This window comes from Impatiens glandulifera, chromosome 9 (assembly GCF_907164915.1).
Source record: "Impatiens glandulifera chromosome 9, dImpGla2.1, whole genome shotgun sequence".
NCBI lineage: Eukaryota > Viridiplantae > Streptophyta > Magnoliopsida > Ericales > Balsaminaceae > Impatiens > Impatiens glandulifera.
The window spans coordinates 17,516,258-17,539,576 of NC_061870.1; the positions used below are offsets into that span (position 1 = coordinate 17,516,258).

At 30.5% G+C, this 23,319-nt stretch overlaps 3 protein-coding genes and 1 pseudogene across 4 annotated transcripts; 3 read left to right on the forward strand and 1 right to left on the reverse strand.

The window, feature by feature from the left end:
- The first annotated feature begins 1,572 nt into the window (after positions 1 to 1,572).
- LOC124915592 lies at positions 1,573 to 3,112 on the forward strand. 2 transcript variants are annotated; one of them, XM_047456348.1, is made up of 2 exons: positions 1,902 to 2,122; positions 2,371 to 3,112. In XM_047456348.1, exons 1-2 carry the CDS (start codon positions 2,049 to 2,051, stop codon positions 2,948 to 2,950), a joined length of 654 nt encoding a protein of 217 aa, XP_047312304.1. In that variant the 5' UTR covers positions 1,902 to 2,048; the 3' UTR covers positions 2,951 to 3,112. The 2 variants fall into 2 exon arrangements, with proteins under 2 accessions (XP_047312303.1, XP_047312304.1); XM_047456347.1 differs by having other exon boundaries at positions 1,573 to 3,112.
- Positions 3,113 to 9,162: 6,050 nt separating this feature from the next.
- LOC124915908 lies at positions 9,163 to 12,994 on the reverse strand (annotated as a pseudogene).
- Positions 12,995 to 15,066: 2,072 nt separating this feature from the next.
- On the forward strand, positions 15,067 to 16,317 carry LOC124915909 (putative F-box protein At3g10240). Its single transcript, XM_047456655.1, has one exon. The coding sequence runs from the start codon at positions 15,067 to 15,069 to the stop codon at positions 16,315 to 16,317; it is 1,251 nt and encodes a 416-aa protein (XP_047312611.1).
- A 4,659-nt stretch (positions 16,318 to 20,976) lies between these two features.
- Positions 20,977 to 21,606, forward strand: LOC124915910 (uncharacterized mitochondrial protein AtMg00810-like). Its single transcript, XM_047456657.1, has one exon. It carries the CDS (start codon positions 20,977 to 20,979, stop codon positions 21,604 to 21,606), a length of 630 nt encoding a protein of 209 aa, XP_047312613.1.
- Positions 21,607 to 23,319: the final 1,713 nt, after the last annotated feature.

Genomic DNA, 23,319 nt, shown 5'->3' on the forward strand with positions numbered 1-23,319 from the left:
TCTTCGTACTAGTGATGTTTTATTCTCTGCTGACCTCCCAACATAGAGAGATTCAAGTTTGCTCCACACACCATATGTCGTAGTCTCGTTCTCAACATGGTGCACACTATTTACACCAACCCAAGAACGAATAAAGCTGTAGACCTTTCTATCTGTCTTTTTACAATCAACCTCTTTTGTAGTCTCAGGTCTAACACCCTCATTTTCAATTGCTTCATTCAAATCATTTGAAACTAATAGATCACTAATCATCAGTTTTCATTGTCTGTAATTTGTACCATTCAGACTCACCATATCAAGTCTAGATTTCTCTATTATTACTGTCTTAACAACTGACAATACCCCCAGCAAAGAAACCAGTTGATCTCCTCTTTGAATTTCGTCAAGTAACCAGCAGAGCACTCTGCTCCAATGTTAAAACAGATAACCAATCAATACTGCTCTGATACCACTGTTGGATTTTATAATAGCAAAACTACGGATCTTCTTAGAAATCAAACATGTAACAAATCAGTTTCCAAATCGTCTATGACGAACAACAGATTTACCAAGAACTGAAATAGCACAAAGCAATAAACGACAACACAATATACGTTGTTCGCTCAAAATCGACCTACGTCCACGGGAGGGATAAGTTTCACTAAATCAAACAAATGTCAATAGTAGAAACTTACATTCCCTGCTCTCAAATGAAAGAAGTGATTAGACTAGGAATGATTGGAATCCTCCACAATCAAAAGCTCCCCTAACCTCTCACTCTAGATCAGCCAAAGAACAAGAAGAAGTAGAAAACCCTAGATTTGTTCACTCTCTCTCAACCTTACTATGTTATGAGGAAAATACGCAAAAAAATTATTTATACTTTAACCCGTTTTCATAATAGAAAACCCTGACCCGTTTACCCAGAATTTAAAACCCACCCACAATGGCAATGAACATTTCAATAAGAAGAACGAAAAAAAGAAATCCCCACATCAAGTCATTCCCTTTTTCAATAAAAGGCAGGAAGAGTAAAAATATGCCATAAACCCAAAACCCATCGCGAGAAGAGACGACTCTTCGCGAGAAGCCCCATCGCGAGAATCACATGAATCAGAGCATCATCTGTAAATATCATCATCGATAAGATGAACAACCAAGATGAACAACCAAGATGAACAATAAAAACAACCTCATTTGCATACGCAAATATCATGATTTAGGGTTCCATCTACATTTAACCTGCATTGAAGATGAACACAAAAACATTTAATAAAGCTATAATGGAAATAAGAACATAAATCGAAAAACATGTTTTCGTCGTTGATATGTATGATGTGTTCGTTTAGGGTTCCGTCGCCGTGGCGAGAGAGAACTCGGAGTAGAGAGAAAAGAGAGAAGGAAAATAACAAAATGAAAAATAAATAAATATTTATATAAAGAATTAAGGTCCTTCGCGTGACGATCATCTCTTCACATTACGCGAAAGGGTATTTTCGTAAAAAAAAAAATTAATATAAAGTGGTAACATTGCATTTAAAGTTTTTTTCCGGGTCATTTAGTCCACTTTCCCCTTTTAAAATATGTGAAAAGTTAGCTATCAAACTTTATTCAATGAGTGTTGTTAGGGTTTCTTAAGCTTCTCTGCAAATCAACTCTTTAGTCTCCTGCGCCAGCAATGGCAGAAGGAGTATTGGAAGCTTAATTCAAAACACCTCCTTCGATAGAACTATCTCCAGTAGTTTGAACAGCCAAGTCCCTAATCTGGTTAGGAGTTTTGTCGACTTTTGTGCTGTTTGTCTGAATGTCGATGTTCTATCCAAAGTTAGTGTCTCGACTATCGAATGGATTTCAATTTAGATCCCTTCTACCTCAAATTAGGGTTGCGGTGAGGTTATTAACTGAATCATTCTCTACTGAGAGATGCATTCAGGATAGAAAATCTTATATAGTCTCTTATCTGATAAATTCGTGTGGATTAACAGCAAAGGAGGCTCTATCTTCTTCAAGCAAGTTATATTTCCGATCAGCAGAGAAGCCGGATTCCGTTATTGCTTTCCTGAGAAGCCATGGATTCACCGACGCACAAATCTCCAAGTGTGCGAGAACAAACGCAGAGTTACTCGTTTACAATCCTTCAAAGGTACTCTTACCAAAATTCAATTTCTTTCACTCATTAGGAGTTTCCAACGACGAATTGCCACTGTTCGTCTCGACTAATTGGAAAGTAGTTATAATGAGCCTTGAGAAGCGGATTCTTCCACTTCACAAGTTTCTCAAAGATGAATTCAATTTAGATGATAAGAAAATTGTTCTCTGTATAAAGAAATCGGCTTGGTATGCCGGCAAAGACATGCTAAGTAATTTTGCTGCTAATGTATCTTTTCTCAGAGAACTCAATGTTAGAAGATCGTCTTTATTGCATTTGGTATGCAAAATCAATATCCTTCTTTCAAAACCTGTCCGGTTCAAGGAATTTGTGAATAAGGTTATTAATATGGGATTTGTTCCTCAGAAGTTGACGTTTGTTCAGGCTGTGTGTGTGTTCTCTAATCTAAGTAATTCATTGTGGGAGTTGAAGGTTGGAATTTACAGAGAGTATGGTTTGTCTGAAACCGAGTTTCAAATGGCTTTTAAACTGCAACCTCTTTGTATGGGTTTATCTGAGAAAACATTAAGATTGAAGATGGATTTCTTGGTGAAAAAGATGGGGTTGAAGCCCGCTGATATTGCCCGTATGCCAACTGTTCTTCTGTATGACTTTGAGAAGAGGATAATTCCTAGGTGTTCTGTAATTGAAATGCTAAGGTCTAAGGGATTGTTGAAGAAAGAAGTTTCTATTTCGACTATAGCCTACCCATCTGACAAGTGTTTTATTGATAAGTTTATCGCTAAGAACCACGAAATTGTTCCTCAACTACTATGCATTCTTCGCGGTGAATCTATCCTCCCAGATGTTGTAGAACTTTAGTGTGACAGTTCTTAGCGATTTTGTTCTTAAACTCTTGAATGGGGTTGTGTTGTTTATTAGAAATTATTTGGTACATCAAGGTGGACATATCATTCTTGGGTGGTGGTCATTTGGGCTTGTTTCTTACCCTGTTCAATTTTTATAACCATTTGTTGTCTGATTATGTTTGGCAAAGGCTAACAAGTTGACCAATTTGAGGCGAGTAATTGAAGTTGGCACAATTTTTAGTGTATCTTAGTCGGGGTCACACCATACAAATGTATTAGATTTTTGTATGAAATACTATTATAGATACCCAATGATTGGTTTTGGTTTCATATTATTTGTGTGGGTTTTGATTCTTACTTAGAAGTTTGTCATTCCCACAATGAAAACCTTATGCATTTCATTCTAGATTAATTAATTGGTGTTCTTGATTTTGGATATAAACAGATTGCAGTGCACATGTTATTGTTGTTGATAGAAATTGTAATGGGTGAACATGGATGTGATCAGCTATGATTATGAAAATTGCATTGGTTTGCTTTTTCTCAAATAGCACATTTTACAAAAATAACTAATAATTTATGGTAATATAAAAACCATTTAACACTTGTAACACAAACTGCAAAGTCAAATTATGACAATAATTTAAGTCAAATTATGACAATAATTTGAAGTTGACTGCTACTTATATTTCTAACTTAATTTGCAACTTAATTTTTTTTTATAACTTTGTTTGCAGTTTAAACTAAATTTGTGTTACCTTATAAGAGAAATTTGACTGAATGACCTTAAAGGTGGCCTTATTTGACTTTTTTTATTCGCGCATAAAATTAAATGCGTTGGTGACACATTTTATTTTTTCGACGAAAATGCTCCCGTTGCGAGACGCAACTGAGTGCATTTTGAAAAGTTCACAATTACGAGACGCAACCCCGGTGGCGAGACGTAATCGGCATTCGCGAGACGCAACTGGGGTTACGTCTCGCGATTGTGAACTTTTCACAGGGCATTTGTGGACTTTTCATATGGCATCCGGTTGCGTCTCGCAACCAACGGTTGCATCTCATAACGGAGCCATTTTCGTCCAAAAAAATAAAAAGTGTCACCCGCACATTAAAATTTATGCGCTGACCACGGATACAAATAAGACAATCTTTAAGATCATTCAGTCAAATTTCCCCTGCAATATGTGCAATCCCTTTACAATATGTGCAATCACGGTTCATTAGTTAGTTATTTTAAATAAATTGAATATGATAATGCTATGCCGGTTATAATCTATTAATATCTTACATCTAAAAAATCAAATTAGTATATTGGTAAAATTCTTAGTAAATTATAATATTTACTAATATATTTAAGTATATATCAAATTGGTTAAGTTATTTGAATTAGGTATTCACCGAAGGCGTAACTTTACCTATTGTAACTTTCTATAACAATTCTACAAATTTAATTTATTTTAGTAAACACATCCTTTTTCTCATATGGCAACATACATTAGTTTTCAACTTTATAAAAAATTATAATTATGGTAACATTATATGCAATAATTATAAATTTAAATTTATAATTCTTACAATAAATTTAATAATTCAATTTTGTAACATTATTTATATTAATTATAATATATATTATTTTAATTTTCACAATTTATTCCACAATATTGCAATAATTATAGTTAAAATTTTAATATTCAATCCATTTAGTTGTCTAATATTGTTTACAATAAATTTAAAATGTATATTTAAAAAATTTTGATAATAAATTTATCAGTTCATTATTAGGATAGGGCAAACTAGGCAAACACGATTTATACGGGATTAACAAATTTATAACTAGGCATATTAAGATTTATACAATATTAACAAATTTATAACTTTTAAAATATTCAAAACTTATGCAGTTGAATTCGAAGGAGTATAGGCGTATCATCGGGCGTCTCAGATATTTGACGCACACTCGACCCAATATCTCTTATGCATTTGGCATAGTGAGTCGATAAATGAAGAAGCCTACCACTCTACACCATCAGACAGTAAAACACATTCTTTGTTACGTGAAGAGAACAACGAGTTATGTGATTCAGTTACGAAGAAGACAAGAAGTTGAAGAACTCGTTGGTTTTACTAACAACAATTTAGCCGGTGACACAGACGATAGAAAAAGTACTGGAGGGATGGTGTTTTATCTCAATGGGAATCTGATCACTTGGCAATCTCAGAAGCAATGAACTGTTGCTTTATCTTCATGTGAGGCGGAGTTTATGGAAACTAATATAGTGTCGTGCCAAGGACTTTGGTTGAGAAACTTGTTAAGCAAGGTGCTCGGATGCGAGCCAAGGCTGGTAACCCTTTATGTCAACAACAAGTCAAATGTTTTGGGATTTGAACCTGGTATTCAGGGTGAAATTTGAACACTTTAACCGTTAGACCACTTAAAATTGTTGAAATAATATTATTATTTTGTGTATATATGTTATATATTTTGTATTCAATATTTATTACTAATTAGTTAACTTTTATATTAACAAAAAGTTATTTATATTTATAAAGAAAAAATATTATATATATATATATATATATTAAATTTAGTTAATTTTTTTATATTATTAAATGTATGAGAAGAAACACAAAACAGTGAACAACATAACAAAATGCAAATTCAATTATTGAAAAATGATATTGATATAGAAATTGAGAAGATTATGATCGAGACGACTGAAAGATTTTGGTTGTAGCAACTAGATATCACACTTTTCTCTCTTTAATTGAACATTCTCTCTTCAATTGGACCTTGTTGATCTAAAATTATTTATAGAAAGAAAATAGTTGGACGGAGAAGAAGATGAAAAGTCTGGTTGGTTTATTTTATTTGAAGTTAAATTTTATTATACGATAACTTAACTGAAACTCTTAAATTAATATTTAATAATAAATTCAATTAATATAGATATTTTTTTAGAGGAGTGATAGAGGGAAAAAATTTGAGAGAAAGAATAACGTGTCACTAGTAAAAAAAATAAAGTGTAAAGAGAGAGAAGAAAGAAAAAAATTGTTAATTTTTCAAATTGAGCGTTCTTCTAAAATTTCATCTCCCAAATTATCTTCCTTAATCATTTTACTTTTTTTAATGAGAATTTATTAGGTTTATTTTATTTGAAGTTAAATTTTAAAATAAATATTTAATAAATATATATATATATATATATATATATATATATATATATATATATATATATATATATATATATATATATATATATATATATATATATATATATATATATATATATATATATATATATATATATATATGTTAAATTGGTGATTTTTAAGAAATAAATTTAATATTTAATGTAAACTTCAATTAATATAAATATTTTTTATTAGAATTCATAAGATTTTGTTTGATTTGTGTGAATTGATTTGAAGTATTAAAATATTTAATAAAAAACATGAATATTTATATATATTCATGTTAAATAGGTGATTTTTTAAATATAAAAATTATGATTTCTATCGTAATATATATATAAATAAATAAATAAATAAATGTAGGTGTATTTAGAACAGAAAAATAAAATAAAAATTGTTTATATATATATATATAAATATATATATATATATAAAATAAATATAAAAATTATAAAGGTATGTGCCGTTATAATTTTTTTTTTATATATATATATATATATATAAAATAAATATGTAATATTATATATAAATATAAAAATTATGATGATATATACATTTATAACCAAAAAAACAATTTTTTATATATATATAAATAAAATTAATATGTAATATATGAAGGTAGTTGTATTTCTAAAAAAAAAAAAAAAAAAAAAAAGATTGTTTATATATATATATAAAAGAAATAAAAATTATTATTGTATATGCATTTATAATAAAAAAAATTGTTTATAAATAAAATAAATATGTAATATTATATATAAATTTAAAAATTATTAAGGTAAGTTCATTAATAAAAAAAATTGTTTATATATATATATATATATATATATATATATATATAATAAAAATAAATATTATAATTGTAGGTGCATTTATAAAAAAATATTATTTATATATTTATATAAATAAAAGAAATATAAAAATTATGAAGGTAGTTGTATTTATAACCCAAATAAAAATAAATTATATATATATAAATAAAATAAATATAAAATTATAAAAATAGGTGCATTTATAAAAAATAATTATATATATATATATATAAAATAATTATAAAAATTATAAATGTATATGCATTTATAAGTTCAATTGTTTTGATTAACTAATATATATATATATATATATATATATATAAATAAATAATGATACTTACTTTTTAAAGTGTCCGGATTGTTGGGTCGAGAGCTGTGGTTAATTTAAATATATATGTGAGAGTAATGGATACTTGGGTTGGATTGTAGGTTGACCCGTCCATTAACTTAAAACGGTTAAAAATAAATCGAATTTGCAGCCTAACAAAATAAATACAACTCTTTAACCAACTACGCTAATAAATTTATATTTTAAATTAAACACCAAATTAGATGAAAGCGGGATATTTTAACAATATAAGTTCAATTTTTTAACTAACTGATCTATATATATAATGATGCTTAATTTTTAAAGTGTCTGAATTACCGAGTCGAGACATGTGGTTAATTTGGATATATATATGTGAGAGTAAATGAATATTTGAGTCGAATTATAGTTTGACCCACCCATAAACTTAAAACGGTTAAAAATAAAATTAAAAATGTTATAGGTATGTTTCGAACTTGCAACCTAACAAAAACAAGTACAATCTTTTGAGCAACTAGGCTATTAATACTTTATATTTTAAATTTAACACCAAATTATATTAACCCGAAACATTTTTACAATATAAGTTTAATTTTTTAAGTAACTAATATATATATATATATATATATATATATATATATATATATATATATATATATATATATATATATATATATATATATAAAATGATGCTTAATTTTTAAATTATGAATTATTGGGTAGAGACCTGTGGTTAATTTGGATATATATGTGATATTAATGAATACTAGCTGAATTTCCATGCGTTGCATGGTATAAAAATAAACATCGCAATATTACACAACTAATATAAACAAAAATAAAATCAAGAAATAAAATAAAATTTAGGAGTGATAACCAATTCTTAATAAAGTAAATAAATAAAATTTTACAATTTAAGATAGAATAAAATATAATTTTAATAAAAACTCATAAGAATTTTTTCTACTAACAAAGTTCCAAATAATTATAAACATACAAAATTTAAAATATAATCATTAATATAAGTAAGTAAGCATTTTACCTAATTAATGACATGATAATGAAAAACAAAAGAAAAATAAAACAAACATATATTAATTTATTATAGAACACATGATAATTAGAAATTATTAATCCATTTAAATAACTTACAAAATCAAACCATAATATTATAATTTCATACTATTCAGTTCAATTTAAAAAAAAAACTAATAAACTACTCATTAGGTTATTTATAAAAATATTATTCAAATATAATTTTTTTATACATATTTTTTTAATTCATTACCGATATTTTAATTTTATTCAACCAAAATAAAATTAAAATATTACAAAAACACTTAAATTATTAAGATTATATTATCTTACCTATTACTATAAAATTTATTAGGAGTTTAGGGTTATTCATTTAAAGAAATAAAAAATCAAAATAATAAGGTCAATAATAATAATGTAACAAAAGAGGAAAATAATTCGATGAAGAATAAAAATGACAAAGAACAAATATTAAAAAACACTATAAACAATCTATCAATCAAATTAGTAAACATTCATATAAAATGATAATGTTTATTACAACTATATTGTTATTTTTTATTATATTAATAAAGATTTAATATGTTTCAAGACAAAATTTTCAAATTCTCAATACAAAATGTTTTCTATTGAGTAGGAGAATAGAGACTTTGAAGCATGAGATCAAATTAGGGACTAAAAGTTTAAGTTAGGATCTTATCTCACAACATTCTTTAAAGAAAAAATCAGTCACAAGTTAAACAATCTAGTCATTATTACACTACCACAATGATAATTGATCAAATCACTGAAATTCATTTTTCCCAACTCTTTTAGCTAATTAATTCTTTCAAACAAAACAAATCACAATTCATAATATTTTGCATAAACCATTACTCATTTTGTCGGAGCCTCCCTGCCCAATGATCCCCAAATTCCTAATAACAATATCATATCATATCATATCATATCGGAACCACTCCTCGGAATACCTTATTTTTGTAAGATGACCATTGAAAATAAACACAATCAGAAATACTTCATCAACAGAAAACCCTCCAGGTAACATTAAAAGAAAAAAGAATGTCATTGTTTGTGACTATTTATCACAAACCTCTTGTCTGAAGGAGTGTACGATATCATCTAAATATTCCTGTTTGAAAAATACTTTGACAGCTACATCCTGCCCGAGAGAATGCTGAATCAGTTTCTATAAGGGAGAATTTGTGGAAATTAAATGACTCGTTACTTTTAACATTGACAAAAAGAGAGAACAATTAAACATATATAAAGACAAATATACCGATCCATTCCACAAAGCATGGTAGACAGTGTCACAAGAACTTGCAATAGTGTTTATTTGCATGTTAGTAACAATAAGAATAACATATTGAATAGTTATCACAGCTTACTAATATGCTATATTACTACTATCATTTGCAACTAAAATCAATATATTGAAACCTCTGATCATTGATTCACAAGTTTTGGCTTTTAGAATGAGCACATACATACATACGTAAACCAATTTTATATTTTTTATAGTTCAACTTAGGATGTTCTTAGTGGCAATCGAACCCGTGACCTTTGGTCTCTTAGATAAGACTCTTGACACTTGAATTATACCAACTGATCTAAAAGATAATTGTTCCCTCAAAATTGGACTTACTTCCTACAAGCAGTTGGATTAGTCTTTACATGAAACATACAACAACAGCAACCCAAGAAAGATAAGAACACTTTATTTATTTATTTTTAAAATGTTTAATAAATGAAGATCCATATTTTGCATGTATGTATATCGAAGAAAGGATCTAAGGTAAAAAAAAGTAACAACTAACAAAGCAATTAAAAGAAAAAGATGATTACCTTGGCCAACCGATTCTCCAATTGTCAAGTCTTCCCATGGAATCTCATAATCGAAGCAATCTTTCATGTCAAGTTTATTAACAACACTATTGCCGTTACTTCCACAGCTACAACTACTTGCACTACATTGCTGTTAACATTAAAGGACGAGAACCAAGACCCTGACCCATCATTGTTAGTAGGTCGATTGCCCTGATCAATTTTTCTTGTTTTCCTTTAGAAAAAGAACTACGAAGATAATGACATGTTGTTTGGTCGTTCTCTTGGTCCTTATTTAACCATGGCCATATAAAACGTGCGGTTTTATTCTCTAATGAACCTTTCTGCTGATCATTCCCTTTACACGGTCAATATAGTCTTTTCTTACCTATCCAAGCTTCGGCTCTTGATGTAATGATCTTTTGAATTACATATTTCCCCTACAGTTTCATCACCAAAATGTTCTTCAGAAATCAAGTTAAATGTAGAAGATGCTATTGGATCCCCTCTTGGAGTACTTGCTCCACTGGAATTTGCATCTTCTCTATGCTCAGAAAAAGCTAGATCTGAGAAACCATGATCAGAATGATGATTATATATCTCCACTCCCTCCTTCATGAACCATGATGCCATCTCCTAACTTTATTTTTTTACTTCACCTTGTTGTTACCTTTGATGCCTGACTATGTTAATATATATACAATCCATCATCACTATAAACTACGATCAATACAAATCAAATGAAGACAGATTGCAGTTGTAGGCACTAACCAAATCAAACTTGGAGTGGCTGCTGAGGGAGCCAGGGACGGCTAAAGCTTTGTGCTTGTGTCTAAATTCTCAGTACATCGGAATGAAGGCCTCGTTTCTCGATATGGCCGTGAATCATTCAATGCACATATAATACCTATTAAAGTGTGGGCGTCATCGTAGAAAGGTGTGTTGGTTGCGACAACTATGAATATCTCTGTTTTTGTGCTTAACAGGAAATTGGCAGTTCAGTTCTCACCCGTCATCACGTGTTGCACGATATAGTTGGCTACAACAAGATCTAGGTCATCGATCAGGAGCTCAATAGACTTTTCACCTAGAGCTTCAGTTGCAGAATAACCATAAAGGTGTTTAGTTATTCCATTCTTGTAGAATTAAGGTAACACATAATATAATCAATGTTAGAATTTCCAGAATGATTCAACAGGTAAAAAGATGTATAGTACTAAAAGGTAGCTCAAAGAATGAATGACAAACTTCCATCAACAAATGAGTTCTGTAAATTACTAAATATTGAAAGATTTGACCACTCAGCAGTAAATTATACGACCACTAAGATCAAATAAATATGAACAGACTATGAACAGACTGGCTTAATGACTGTAGAATATTCAAGTACTGCCTATAAGTAAATTTCACAGCCGCTGGTAAATTAATAGTTTCGGTAGTAGGTTCGATTTTAAGAGGTTGATCCTTGACACGACTCTTTCTATGCAAAGGCGAGCATCCAATTAATCCAATTCCTCATTAATTTACACCAACATTTGTGCTAAAGTATTAATAAAAAGAGGTTAGCCTTACCATAGGTCCTTACATGTAGAAATAGAACTCAAAAGCAACTCAGACTATCACAATTTAAGGTCAAATAAGCTGAAATCAGAACAAAATAATTTATAAGAAAACCATAGAAAAGGAAACTAATAGATTAATTGCAGATCCAAGAAATTCATAGGCCACATTAGTATTCTTAAAAATAACTATATTCACTTCAATAGCTTTGTCAATGCATCATGTTGAAATAAAGAAACAAAAAGATATTTCTCAACAAACGACAAATCAATTAATGTCTAATTCTCTAGACCTGCAAAGTTATATGTACCCTTTCTTCAATTAGACAACATAATTTTGTTCCACATCCATTTTGAATAAAAACATTTGACACTCATTGATCAAACAATTCCATTCAATAACCCTTGTTATCGTATTATTAAATGGACCATAACCTGTTTCACAACCTTTAAATTCCAAATCCATTAGTTCTAAGTATATTTATGGATGTGTATATTTTCTGACAAATTCTGGAATCAAAGATCATAAAAGTGCATTTACAAGTTTTCTTTTAAGTAGTTAAGATTTGAACCTGAAAAAATTTGTGCATGGCTTCGATTTGCTTCCAATACCAGGTGAAAAGGACTCCATTTCTGTTGAAGAACATCAATTATCTTTCTAATATTCAATTCCAATTTGTGCATGGCTTCGATTTTCTTCCTATACCAGGTGAAATTTTTGTTGAAGAACATTAATTATCTTTCTCAGATTCAATTCCAATTTGTGCATCGCTTCGATTTGCTTTCTATACCAGGTGAAAAGGACTCCATTTCTGTTGAAGAACATTAATTATTTTTCTCAGATTCAATTTAAAATTCTATAGCTTCAATAAAACATCTATAAAAAAAAGCAGTCTTACCAACATCAAGCTGTTTTATTAAATCAACTCACCAGTTCTTATATTCAACCAATCTGAATTAGTTACAAATCTATCTTTCATCTTGATATTCTCTCATTGTTCACTAATTTTGAGAATCAACAACAAAAAAAAAACAACATAAACCTAAATGAGAGATAATAAAAACAGTAACCCACCAAGCGACTAACAGCTACAACCCAAAACCCTAGCGCACCAAGTGTCGGACTAACAGCTACAACCCAAAACCCAAAAGAGGAATAACCGAGAGATCATAAACTATAATAAAAAAAGAGGATGGCCTTACCGTAGGTTTTCATCTTCCGAAGTCGTCCCCAGTCGTCTGCCGATCGAGGATCGCTCATCCGACGGAGATGACGACGTTTTATGGATGGCCTTCCGTAGGTTTTCATCTTCCGAAGCCATCACCAGCATTTGCTCGATGCTATCCTTAAGTGGGGAGAGAAATACCCGCGAGATTTTCTTATACCCTGAAACCCGCGATTCCTCTTCTATAACCCGATGAAGGAGGGAAGCGCGTGTAAATCACCCTAAAACAAAATATTTAAGCACTATTATATATATATATAGATTTGTGTCGGTTTATGAGTTAACCTGCCCATAAACTTAAAACGGTTAAAAATAAAATAAAAATGCTATAAGTATGTTTCAAACTTACCACCTAACAAAAACAAGCTCCCGAATGGTCTGAGGATTTTAAAGAATGACCTAACAAAAACAAGTATAACTCACTAAACTTTATATATATATATATATATATATATATATATATATATGAAATATGATGCTTAATTTTGTGTAGGTTTAAAAAATAACAAAATAATTTTAAATAAAATGAGTGGATAAAAATAAGTTTTTGTCATATTTTTTAATAATTAAATAAAAAATATTAAATTAAATTATAAATTTATATTTTTAATTTAATTTTTTTTTTGAATTTTCTTGTTGCACATGCTAGTTTAATTAAGAAAAAGAATGAAAGAAACAAGAAATATTTGATGACCGTGAATTATTGTGGTGCCTATTTGACTTTAAATATATATATAAATTAATAGATTAAGTTGAAATAATTTATTTATTATTAATATTATTTTTATTTATTTTATGAGATATTTGGGAATATATTTATATATTAATTAGATTATAAATCTTGGTTATATATATGAAGTATTAAATTAGTTAGCTCATAGATGCTAAGTGTGGTAACACCCATTTTTCACTTCTATATTCATAATATATTTTAAATTTTCAAATCTTTTATTTTGTAAAATTCATCTAAACGTTTATTACCCATTACACAGATTTTTTTTTTATTAAATAATAACGGTAGAGACAATGTATGAAACTCTAAACATAATTAATTTCGAGATAAAAAGCTCAAAATACACACTGACTAAACTATAATCCAGTAGATAGATTAATTTATCAATTATTAATATTATTTTTATTTATTTTTTAATTAATTATTTGAAAAGACGTTGACTTGGTCTAATGAATCCGGTCAACTAACCATGGCTAACGTGCATGTTCAACCATGTTCAACAGGTAAAAGACCCCATATCTTATTGTTGAGATTATATATATTATTTTAATGAGTATTAGAATATATATATATATATATATATATATATATATATATATATATATATATATATATATATATATATATATATATATATATATATATTAATTAAAGATAAAAACTATCTATATAAAAATTTATTAATAATATATATATAATTAAAAAAATTTAAATAGAAGAAAAAATAGTTTCATTGAGTATTTATATTTATATATATAAAATAAAAATAAATATGAAATATTATATATATAAATATAAAAATTAATATATGATTAGTGAGAATTTTTTTTAAATAAAATATATTTATATAAAAGTAATAATAAAATAGAATATATAATATAACGAGGAAAAATAGGATGAGAGAAATTGGGAAAATAAATATGAGAGAATATATAACATCAATAATTATTGGTTGAAAATAAAAAATGTGACTTAAGATAATTTATTTTTTATTTTATCAGTTAACTAAATTAAGTCACATACTTTTATATATATATTTTTTAAAATTCTCTGACCTAAATTTAGCATTATAAAATTCACATTAAAAACAAATCGTTTCTTTTCACTAATTATTTATCTAAAGCTTACTCTATACCTTAATAGTAGCTCATACTTATTCTTTTTCACTAATTATTTATTTGTTTATATTAATACTTATCTAAAACTTATTCTATACCTTAATAATAGCATATAACTAACTAACATATTAAACTATTAATAAGATTCTAGGTCTTTCTATCTGTGTATCTCTTTCTCTCTTCCCTTTGGCTTCTCCTTCAAGGTTAGTTTTAAATTATTAAATTGATATCAAACTTTGAGATATATATATACTTGTTAATCTTCTGTATGGATTAATTGAAGTTTATTTATTGTTACATGCATGCATGAACTAGATATGGATACACGATCAAACCAATCATTGTCTACTGAGAAGAAGAGAATGGTCGACAATACTCAGATTTCTTTGTTATGTGAAGATTTGTTATTAGAAATTCTAAAGAGGTTGCCTGCAAAAGATGTCTTTCAATGCAGATCGGTCTGCAAGGAATGGAACTTTCTATTACGAACTCCTCACTTTATTTCTCTTCATTATAACCATTCTTCACAGATCAATAATGTCTCCTCCTCTTCCTCCTCACATTTCATTCTCCTCCGATTGGTTAAATCTGTTCCTTACAGTTTGGGTAAAAAGGTATTGACATTCTTTACCATAAAGAAAACAAACAACCAACTGGTAGCCACAATCGACAAAGAAGTAAACCTTAGTTCCATTCTATCATCATTACGCTTTCCCTCCAATGTAGGCTTCCCAAGTCTCCCAAAACAATCAGATATGGATGACATGCCATTATTTTGTCCTTTTGATGGTTTGATATGTTTTGGATATGGTTGGCATGTTATTCTATATAACCCATCGACTAGAGAATCTCAATTGTTATACTATGAACCGCATTTTTCAAGATTAGAAATTGGTTTTAGGCTTCGTATTCTGGATGTTTGGTTCGAATCCAGCGTTAAGCAACATTACAAAGTCTTTATGATGGTTCTTTGGAATGACTGCTGCAAGATCGACACGTACGATTCAACAGTAAATACCTGGAGATTAAGCAAGGCCATATTTGGAATGGCATATCGTTACACATCCTTGTTATTGAATGGAATTATCCACTTTTATATGAAAAAGGATTCGGGTTCTGTGATTGTCACATTTGATGCAAGATTGGAAACCTTTGGAGAACTTGAATTCCCTCCATGTTATGCCGATTACAACAAGGATTCGCGGCTTTTCTCCTTTTGCGGAAATCTTTCATTTTTAAAACCGGGTACCATGATGGATGATAACAGTATTTGTTGTGAGATATGGGTGATGACTGAATATGGGATGAATGATTCTTGGAGAAAGATATACTCTATACCAATTGGTGGGTTTACCGTTAGTTTGTTCTTAGGATATTTATTTCGCCCGTTAAAGTTTTGGAAAAACATGGAAGGGCACGATGAGTTGTTACTGAAAACCACTAATAACAAGATCTTGGTTTTAAATCTCCATATGCAGAAGTTCACCTATTTGGAATTGGACCGGGATATTATTAAAGTGTCGAAGATTGTGTCAAACAATGTTGAGAGTTTACTTTCTCTAAAATGATTTTATAATATGCATTTTTTTTTAAAAATTATTATTTATTAGTACTTTATGAAGAGATGCATTCCATTTAGTTTAATAACTTAGATGTAAGTATATTTTTATTTATTTATTTTTTGAGGTTTTTAACCTTGCTTCAATCATGTGTATAATTTTGTTTTATATATTAATAAATGAGTTTGAAATATATTTCACACTAGTTAAATAGAATTAATTAAATATTTTTTTTTATTTTATTTAAATAAAAATCAAATAATTATGTTAAATACAAAATACAGATTTGATAGCATTAGTCTCAATAACATCGCCTAAATTCAGTATATTCTAGCTTTATATGCTAGTTAAAATATATATAAATGTAGTAGATTTTTACTTTATAGTTAATTAATTTTTATCTTCCTATACATTGAATTTCAAAAAATGTAGGTGTAGAATGATGTTAAATTCATATCTTAGAGAATTACTTCTTTCAAATGTTTGTGTTTTTGATAGTTACCTATAGGCTATATAGATTCATCGAGAAAATGAGAAAAATCATTAGATCGTAGTCGACCTAAAGAAAAAAAATAAGAGGATCATGGACACGCCTCGTCTAGCGTTCATTCCCATGACATAATCGGCGTGACCATAATCCACATTCAACTGCACCACCATCTTGTGACCACCTTTTAGCAGCATTTGGATCAAAATCCCCACATCTCTACTATCTGAAAGATCAAAAGTGGATGTTTTCGAGCTATTCCCACCATTTCTTACACAGGCGGTTTCGTCTGCCCATATTGCTTCATGTTATCAGCCTCACTCGAGTAGTTGAACATTGCAATGTATCCTCCTCCTCTTATCACTGTCTCCACCCAAAGAAAAAAAAAATAGAAAAACCATGTCCTGAAATATAGTCGCGAATTCCAAAACCACTTTGCGACAGATGGATTACATCCTTCGCAGAGGTTGACCGTGCTCGAGAAAAAGTTGAGTTGTCGAAGAGTTCAGACAGCATTTCTGGTATGTATATATGAAAAACAAAAGCTAGTGAGCTAAGTACAATTCATTTTCGTGTATAACTAGTTACTTGTGAAGGTGGTTAACAAATCGAAGCAATCCAGGCCAGGGCTCAGGCAGAGCGATGTGAGTAATTACCTTGAAGAAAACAAACAACGAACTAGTAACCACTGTTGACAAAGAAGTAGACTTTAATGAGATATGGATGACATACAATTATTTTCTCCTTTTGATGGTTTGATATGTTTTGGATATGGTTTGCATGTTATTATGTATAACCCATTTACTATATAATCTCAATCGTTGCATTATATACCTAATTTTTTAAGATTAGAAATTGATTTTCATGTTAATATGTATAACCCATCAACTAGAGAATCTTAATTGTTACATGAATGAATCTAAAAAAAAGTCATAATAATAGCATTATAAATGATACGTATTCGGACGACTATAATTTGAAAATTCGACAATTTCTCTTAAACTAAATAGTATACCAAAAAATAATTGAGATAAATAATACATTTAATACTCTTGTTCAAAAGATATGTCAAATTTAGGACATTATTAAAATTTTGTTACTTAAAAAATTATTATTATAAGATTTTGTTATATTTAATACTTCATATTAACACCATTAATTTATATATAATTCCGTTAAATTTATCACCATTTAATTTATTTTTTAATATAATTTTCTTTCTCCTTCTAAGGGAAATTTGATGAAATGACCATAAAGATTCACTTATTTGACTTTTTGACCCGCGCTTAAAATAAAAAGCGTTGGTGACACCTATTTCGTTTTTTGGACGATTTTCCCCCTGTCGCGAGACGTCCTCAATCGCGAGACGCAACCAGCCTTCGCGAGACACAACCGGCATTCGCGAGACGCAACCGACACTCGCGAGACGCAACCGGCATTCGCGAAACGCAACCGACAATCGCGAGACGATTTTTTTTTTTTCAAAAATATTTTTTTTTTCACACAGCATCCGGTTGCGTCTCGCAACAGGGGCATTTTTGTCAAAAATAAATAGTATCACCAGCGCATTTATTTTATATGCTGGCAAAAAAGTCAAATAAACCGATCTTTAATGTCATTTCATCAAATTTCCCCCTTCCGAGTGATTTCTCCCCTACTCTATTTTTGTTTTGTATCATCATCAATAATGGTAATGAAAGAGATTACGTTTATCATTAGCACAAGACTTGCGCTTCAGATGATAAATGAAGAGCCAAAGCAATTGGTAACTTTCCTCCGCCTGCTGAGCCCAAGTTCTCTAAGTAGACGATCCTCATAATCTAGTCTCTAACGACTTAGAAATAAATTTTGATACTCCTTCGGCGCTGACATTAAATGTGTCGTCCGGTACGTGAATGTAAAAATTAGGATATGTTGTCGTCGAATCAATAGAAGACCCAATCAAATTCTTACAAAATACGAGGAAAAATACTATATATATATGGAAAATGGTAGTTCTGATCAAATAAACTTGGTAGGCTGCATGCAGTTTCTGAATGACACTTATAAAAATATATGATTAATCTGACATGAGATAAAAACATATGATTAATCTGACATGATACAACCAATTGATTTTCAGTTAAAAATTCAAATCAATGGTTAAAACTTAAAAGGAAAAATAAATTTCAAGAAATATTATACTTGGGACAATTTAATTGTTTTCTATGCAATTAGAGCTTATTTAATTATTAACGGGTTTATTCTGTATGTATAAGTAATTTTGGGTTTCTATACTAATTTTTCCTTTATAAGAGTTGTTTGTAAATGTTGATATACAACATTTAAGATTCTTAAAAATTTTCCTCTTTAACAAATATTATTATTCTTCTCTATTTTCTAGAGTTTTATTTCTTCGTAATTATTCTCAAAAGATCCCATAGTCAGAGCCAACATTTGGTATCAAAGCCTATCTGAAAAACATGTTGTCGACAAGATCAACTAGAGATGCGACGACAATGAAGATCAAAAGTGAAGGGAACGTGAGACTCTCCTATCCGTTACTCACAAAGAGTAACTACTCTGTGTGAGCGTTGAAGATGCGGGTAAACTTACAAGAACAAGGAATGTGGGAAGCCGTGATGTTTGACGAGGTCGATGAACATAAGGATATAATGGCTCTTGCCTCCATCTATCAAGCGCTACCCGAGGACGTCCTTCTCATGGTGACCGAGAAGGATTTTGCGAAGCTAGAGTGGGAGACGTTAAAGACAATACATGTTGGAGTGGAGAGAGTCAAGGAGGCAAAAGTGCAAACCTTGAAGACACAATTCTTCACATAAAGAATGGAGAATTAGTGGATGATTTCGCCATAAAATTGACATCCATCGTGACTGGTATTCGCTCGTTGGGAGAGAAGGTTGAGGAGATCTCCGTCGTCAAGAAGTTCCTTAGAGTCGTACCACAAATATACATGCAGATCATTATAGGAACTGGTGAAGTTCCTTAGACCTCAAGAATATGACTTTCGAGTAGATCATCGATTGTCTCAAAGTCCACGAGGAGAGACTTTGCGGCTATAGAGACCTAGAGGAGGAGTACCTATTGCTCACACATGATGAATGGATGTCATGAATGAAGAAAAACGGAGAAGCAGATTTTTCTTATGGTTCGTCGAGTCGCAGCGGCAACATTGGAGATAACTAAGGTCATGACAAAGGGTGAGGTGAAGGTCATGGAGAAATCTCATCTCGATAAGAAGATATCAAGCCCCACAAAGACAAGAGCACAATGAAGTGTTATGCTTGTCAAAAGACGAGGAGACAAACCTTGAAGAGTTTGTGTAAAAATTGTCCAAAGAAGAACCAAATGTGGTGTTGCTCAAGGAAGAGAAAGTCATGGAGAAAATCCTCGCAAGTGGCGATGAGTGTAATCACACTGATGTGTGGTACCTTGACAATGGAGAAAGCAACCATATGACGGGCCATCGAGAGAAGCTCAATGAGCTTGAAGAGAAAATTACCAAAAATGTGAAGTTCGAAGACAAAAGCAAGGAGCACAAGTTTGTTGATCCAGCTTGTGGGAAAATCTGTGTGAGTAAAGATGCCGTGTTCGAGCAGGAGAAGAAGTGGGAGTGGTTCAACGATAACAATAAGCTCGTACAAAATCCGTGACGTTTGGAATCTTACGAGATGTCTATGCGGAGACACCACTAGTAGAGATGGATCATGTTGTTTCTCACCACCGACGAGCCAACAACATATCACCAGGTGGTAGTTAAAGAGTCGTGATATGAGGCCATGTAAAAAGAGTTCGAGTCCATCAGGAAGAACAAGACATGGGAGCTCACCGACTAACCACCCGGTCACAAGACCATCGGGTTAAAGTGGGTTTTTAAGTTGAAAAGAGACTGCAAAGGCAACATCCTCAAACCTAAAGCGAGATTGGTAGCGAAAGACTATGTGCAGAAGCAAGACGTTGACTTTGATGAGACCTTTGCACTTGACACAATCAGATTAATTTTTGCTATCGTAGCTCACCGTGGATGGGTGATCCACAACTTGGATGTCAAATCAGTTTTTCTCAATGGTGATATCGAAGAAAAAATCTACGTTTTTCAACTTGAAGGCTTCATCATCAAAAATAAAGAGCATAAGGTATACAAATTATACAAGGCTCTTTACAGACTACGTCAAACACCAATGGAGTGGAACATTTTCCTCAACAAGAGAGTGAAGAGTCTTGGCTTCGTGAAATATTCTGAAGAGAAGGTTGTGTACACGAGAAACCATGGAGAAGAAGTATTTATTGTTGGAGTATACGTCGACGACTTGATCGTGACAAGATCAAGAATCAAGGGTGTTGAGGAGTTCAAAATACAAATGATGAAGGAGTTCGAGATGAATGATTTCGGGTTACTCTTGTACTATCTTGGCATCGAGGTGAAGCAGACAACTTATGCGAAGAAGGTATTGAAACAGTTTGCAATTGAGGATTGCAACTCGAGAAAGTATCCAATGGAAGTAAAATTACAGCTCAGAAATGATGTGGAAGGAAGCTTAGTGGATCCGAAGGAGTATATGTGTATCATCGGGTGTGTCAAGTACTTGACGTACACTCGACCCGGTATCTTTTATGCATTTGGCATAGTGATTCAATACATGGAGCAACCTACCACTCAACAACAACAGATAGTAAAACACATTCTTTGTTACATGAAGAGAACGAAGAGTTATGGGATTCTATTAAAAAGAGGACGAGAATTTGAAGAACTCGTTGGTTTTACTTACAGCGACCTAGCCGGTGACACAAATGATAGAAAAAGCACTTGAAGGATGGTGTTTTATCTCAACGGGAAATTAATCACCTAGAAATCTCATAAGCAATGAACTGTTGCTTTATCTTCTTGAGAGGCGGAGTTTATGGCAGTTACTGCAGTGTCATGTCAAGGACTTTGGCTGAGAAATTTGTTGAGCGAGGTACTTGGATGCGAGCCGAGGTCGGTAACCCTCTTTGTCAACAACAAGTCTGTAATAACATTATTGAAGAACCTAGTGTTTCATGGACACATCAACACTCGATTCTACTTCATTCGTGAATGTATCGAGAACCGACAAATCGTTGTAGAGTTCATAAGCACTAGAGAGAAACGTGCATACATTCTCACCAATGCGCCATCAAGAGTCAAATTCGTATAAATTCGAGAGCTTTTGGGCGTGAAGAATCTCAAACCAAATCAAGCTTATGAGAGTGATTGTGAGTTTAAGCATTGATTGTTAGTAAATTGAGAGTTGTTGGTCTTAATTGTATTTTATGCAATTAGGGATTTTTTTTAATCATTATTAGTGGGCTTGGGCTTGTATGTATAAGTAATTTAGGGTTTTTGGGCTAATTACTCCCTTATAAGAGTTGTTTATAAAAGTTGATATACAACACTTAAAACTCTTAAGACTTTTCCTCTTTAACAAATATTATTGTCCTTCTCTATTTTCTAGAGTTCATTTCTTCATAATTGTTCTCAAAAGATCCGATAGTTAGAGCCAACAAACCTAAAAAATCCAACATAAAGAACAAGTGTATAGATTATGATATAAATGCTTAATTCTCCATAATTGAAGATAATCCTTGCTTGTCAAGAAAAGAGTAAAACCGACGGTGATGTATCTTGTGTATCCATTCCAGTTCCTATAATCTGAAATAAGTAAACATCATCAATGATATCAACCCAGTTGAGGAATTCAAAACGTTATAGTAAAACCCATGAATGATATACCTGAAGATTGCAAATTGCATTGACAAGATTAAGCTTAGCATATTTTAATTTGAGAATTTTCATAGGAATGTCAGGTTTATCCTTACATTCAATCTTTATCAATCTCTTCATTTGAAGAACTCCCTTTTCGACGATTAAAGGGACGAGAACTCGGTTTGTCTATGTCTCTTTGTTTGTTGGGATAAGAAGGGAAGAAAGTGAAAATAGAGCAATGGAGATTTGGAGAAGTATCTCCTAATTGAATAAAGAATACAGTTTGAGAGAGAATCAATAATAGGGTATGAGAGAAAATTACAAAGAATGAAAAAATATTATATTAAAAATGTTTTTAAATGAAATGGTAATAAAACTTATGGTGTTAATATGAAGTATTAAATATAACAAAATATTACAAAACTAGTTCCTTAAATTATAACAAATTAGGAGAGTTCTAAATTTGATATTTCTTTTCAACAAGAGTACTAAATTATGATTTATCCCAAAAATAATTGAGATGTTAACTCAAATATGTAGATCTGTCATATCAGCTGCATCAATCCAAATTTTTCAGCATCTACTTAAAGACAGCATCACCCAATGTTAGTACGAAGTATTAAATATAACAAAATATTTAAAAAATAGTTCTTTCAATGATAACAAATTAGGAGAATCCTAAATTTGACAAATCTTTTCAATACGAGTACTAAATTTATTATTTATCCCAAAAATTAATGGAATGTTAACTCAAATATGTAGATCTGTCATATCAACTGTATCAATTCAAACTTCTCAA

Coding starts and splice junctions, on each gene's coding strand:
- LOC124915592 (XM_047456347.1), top strand. CDS start 1,784: ATGTCGATGTTCTATCCAAAGTTAGTGTCTCGACTATCGAATGGATTT.
- LOC124915909 (XM_047456655.1), top strand. CDS start 15,067: ATGGATACACGATCAAACCAATCATTGTCTACTGAGAAGAAGAGAATG.
- LOC124915910 (XM_047456657.1), top strand. CDS start 20,977: ATGGAGTGGAACATTTTCCTCAACAAGAGAGTGAAGAGTCTTGGCTTC.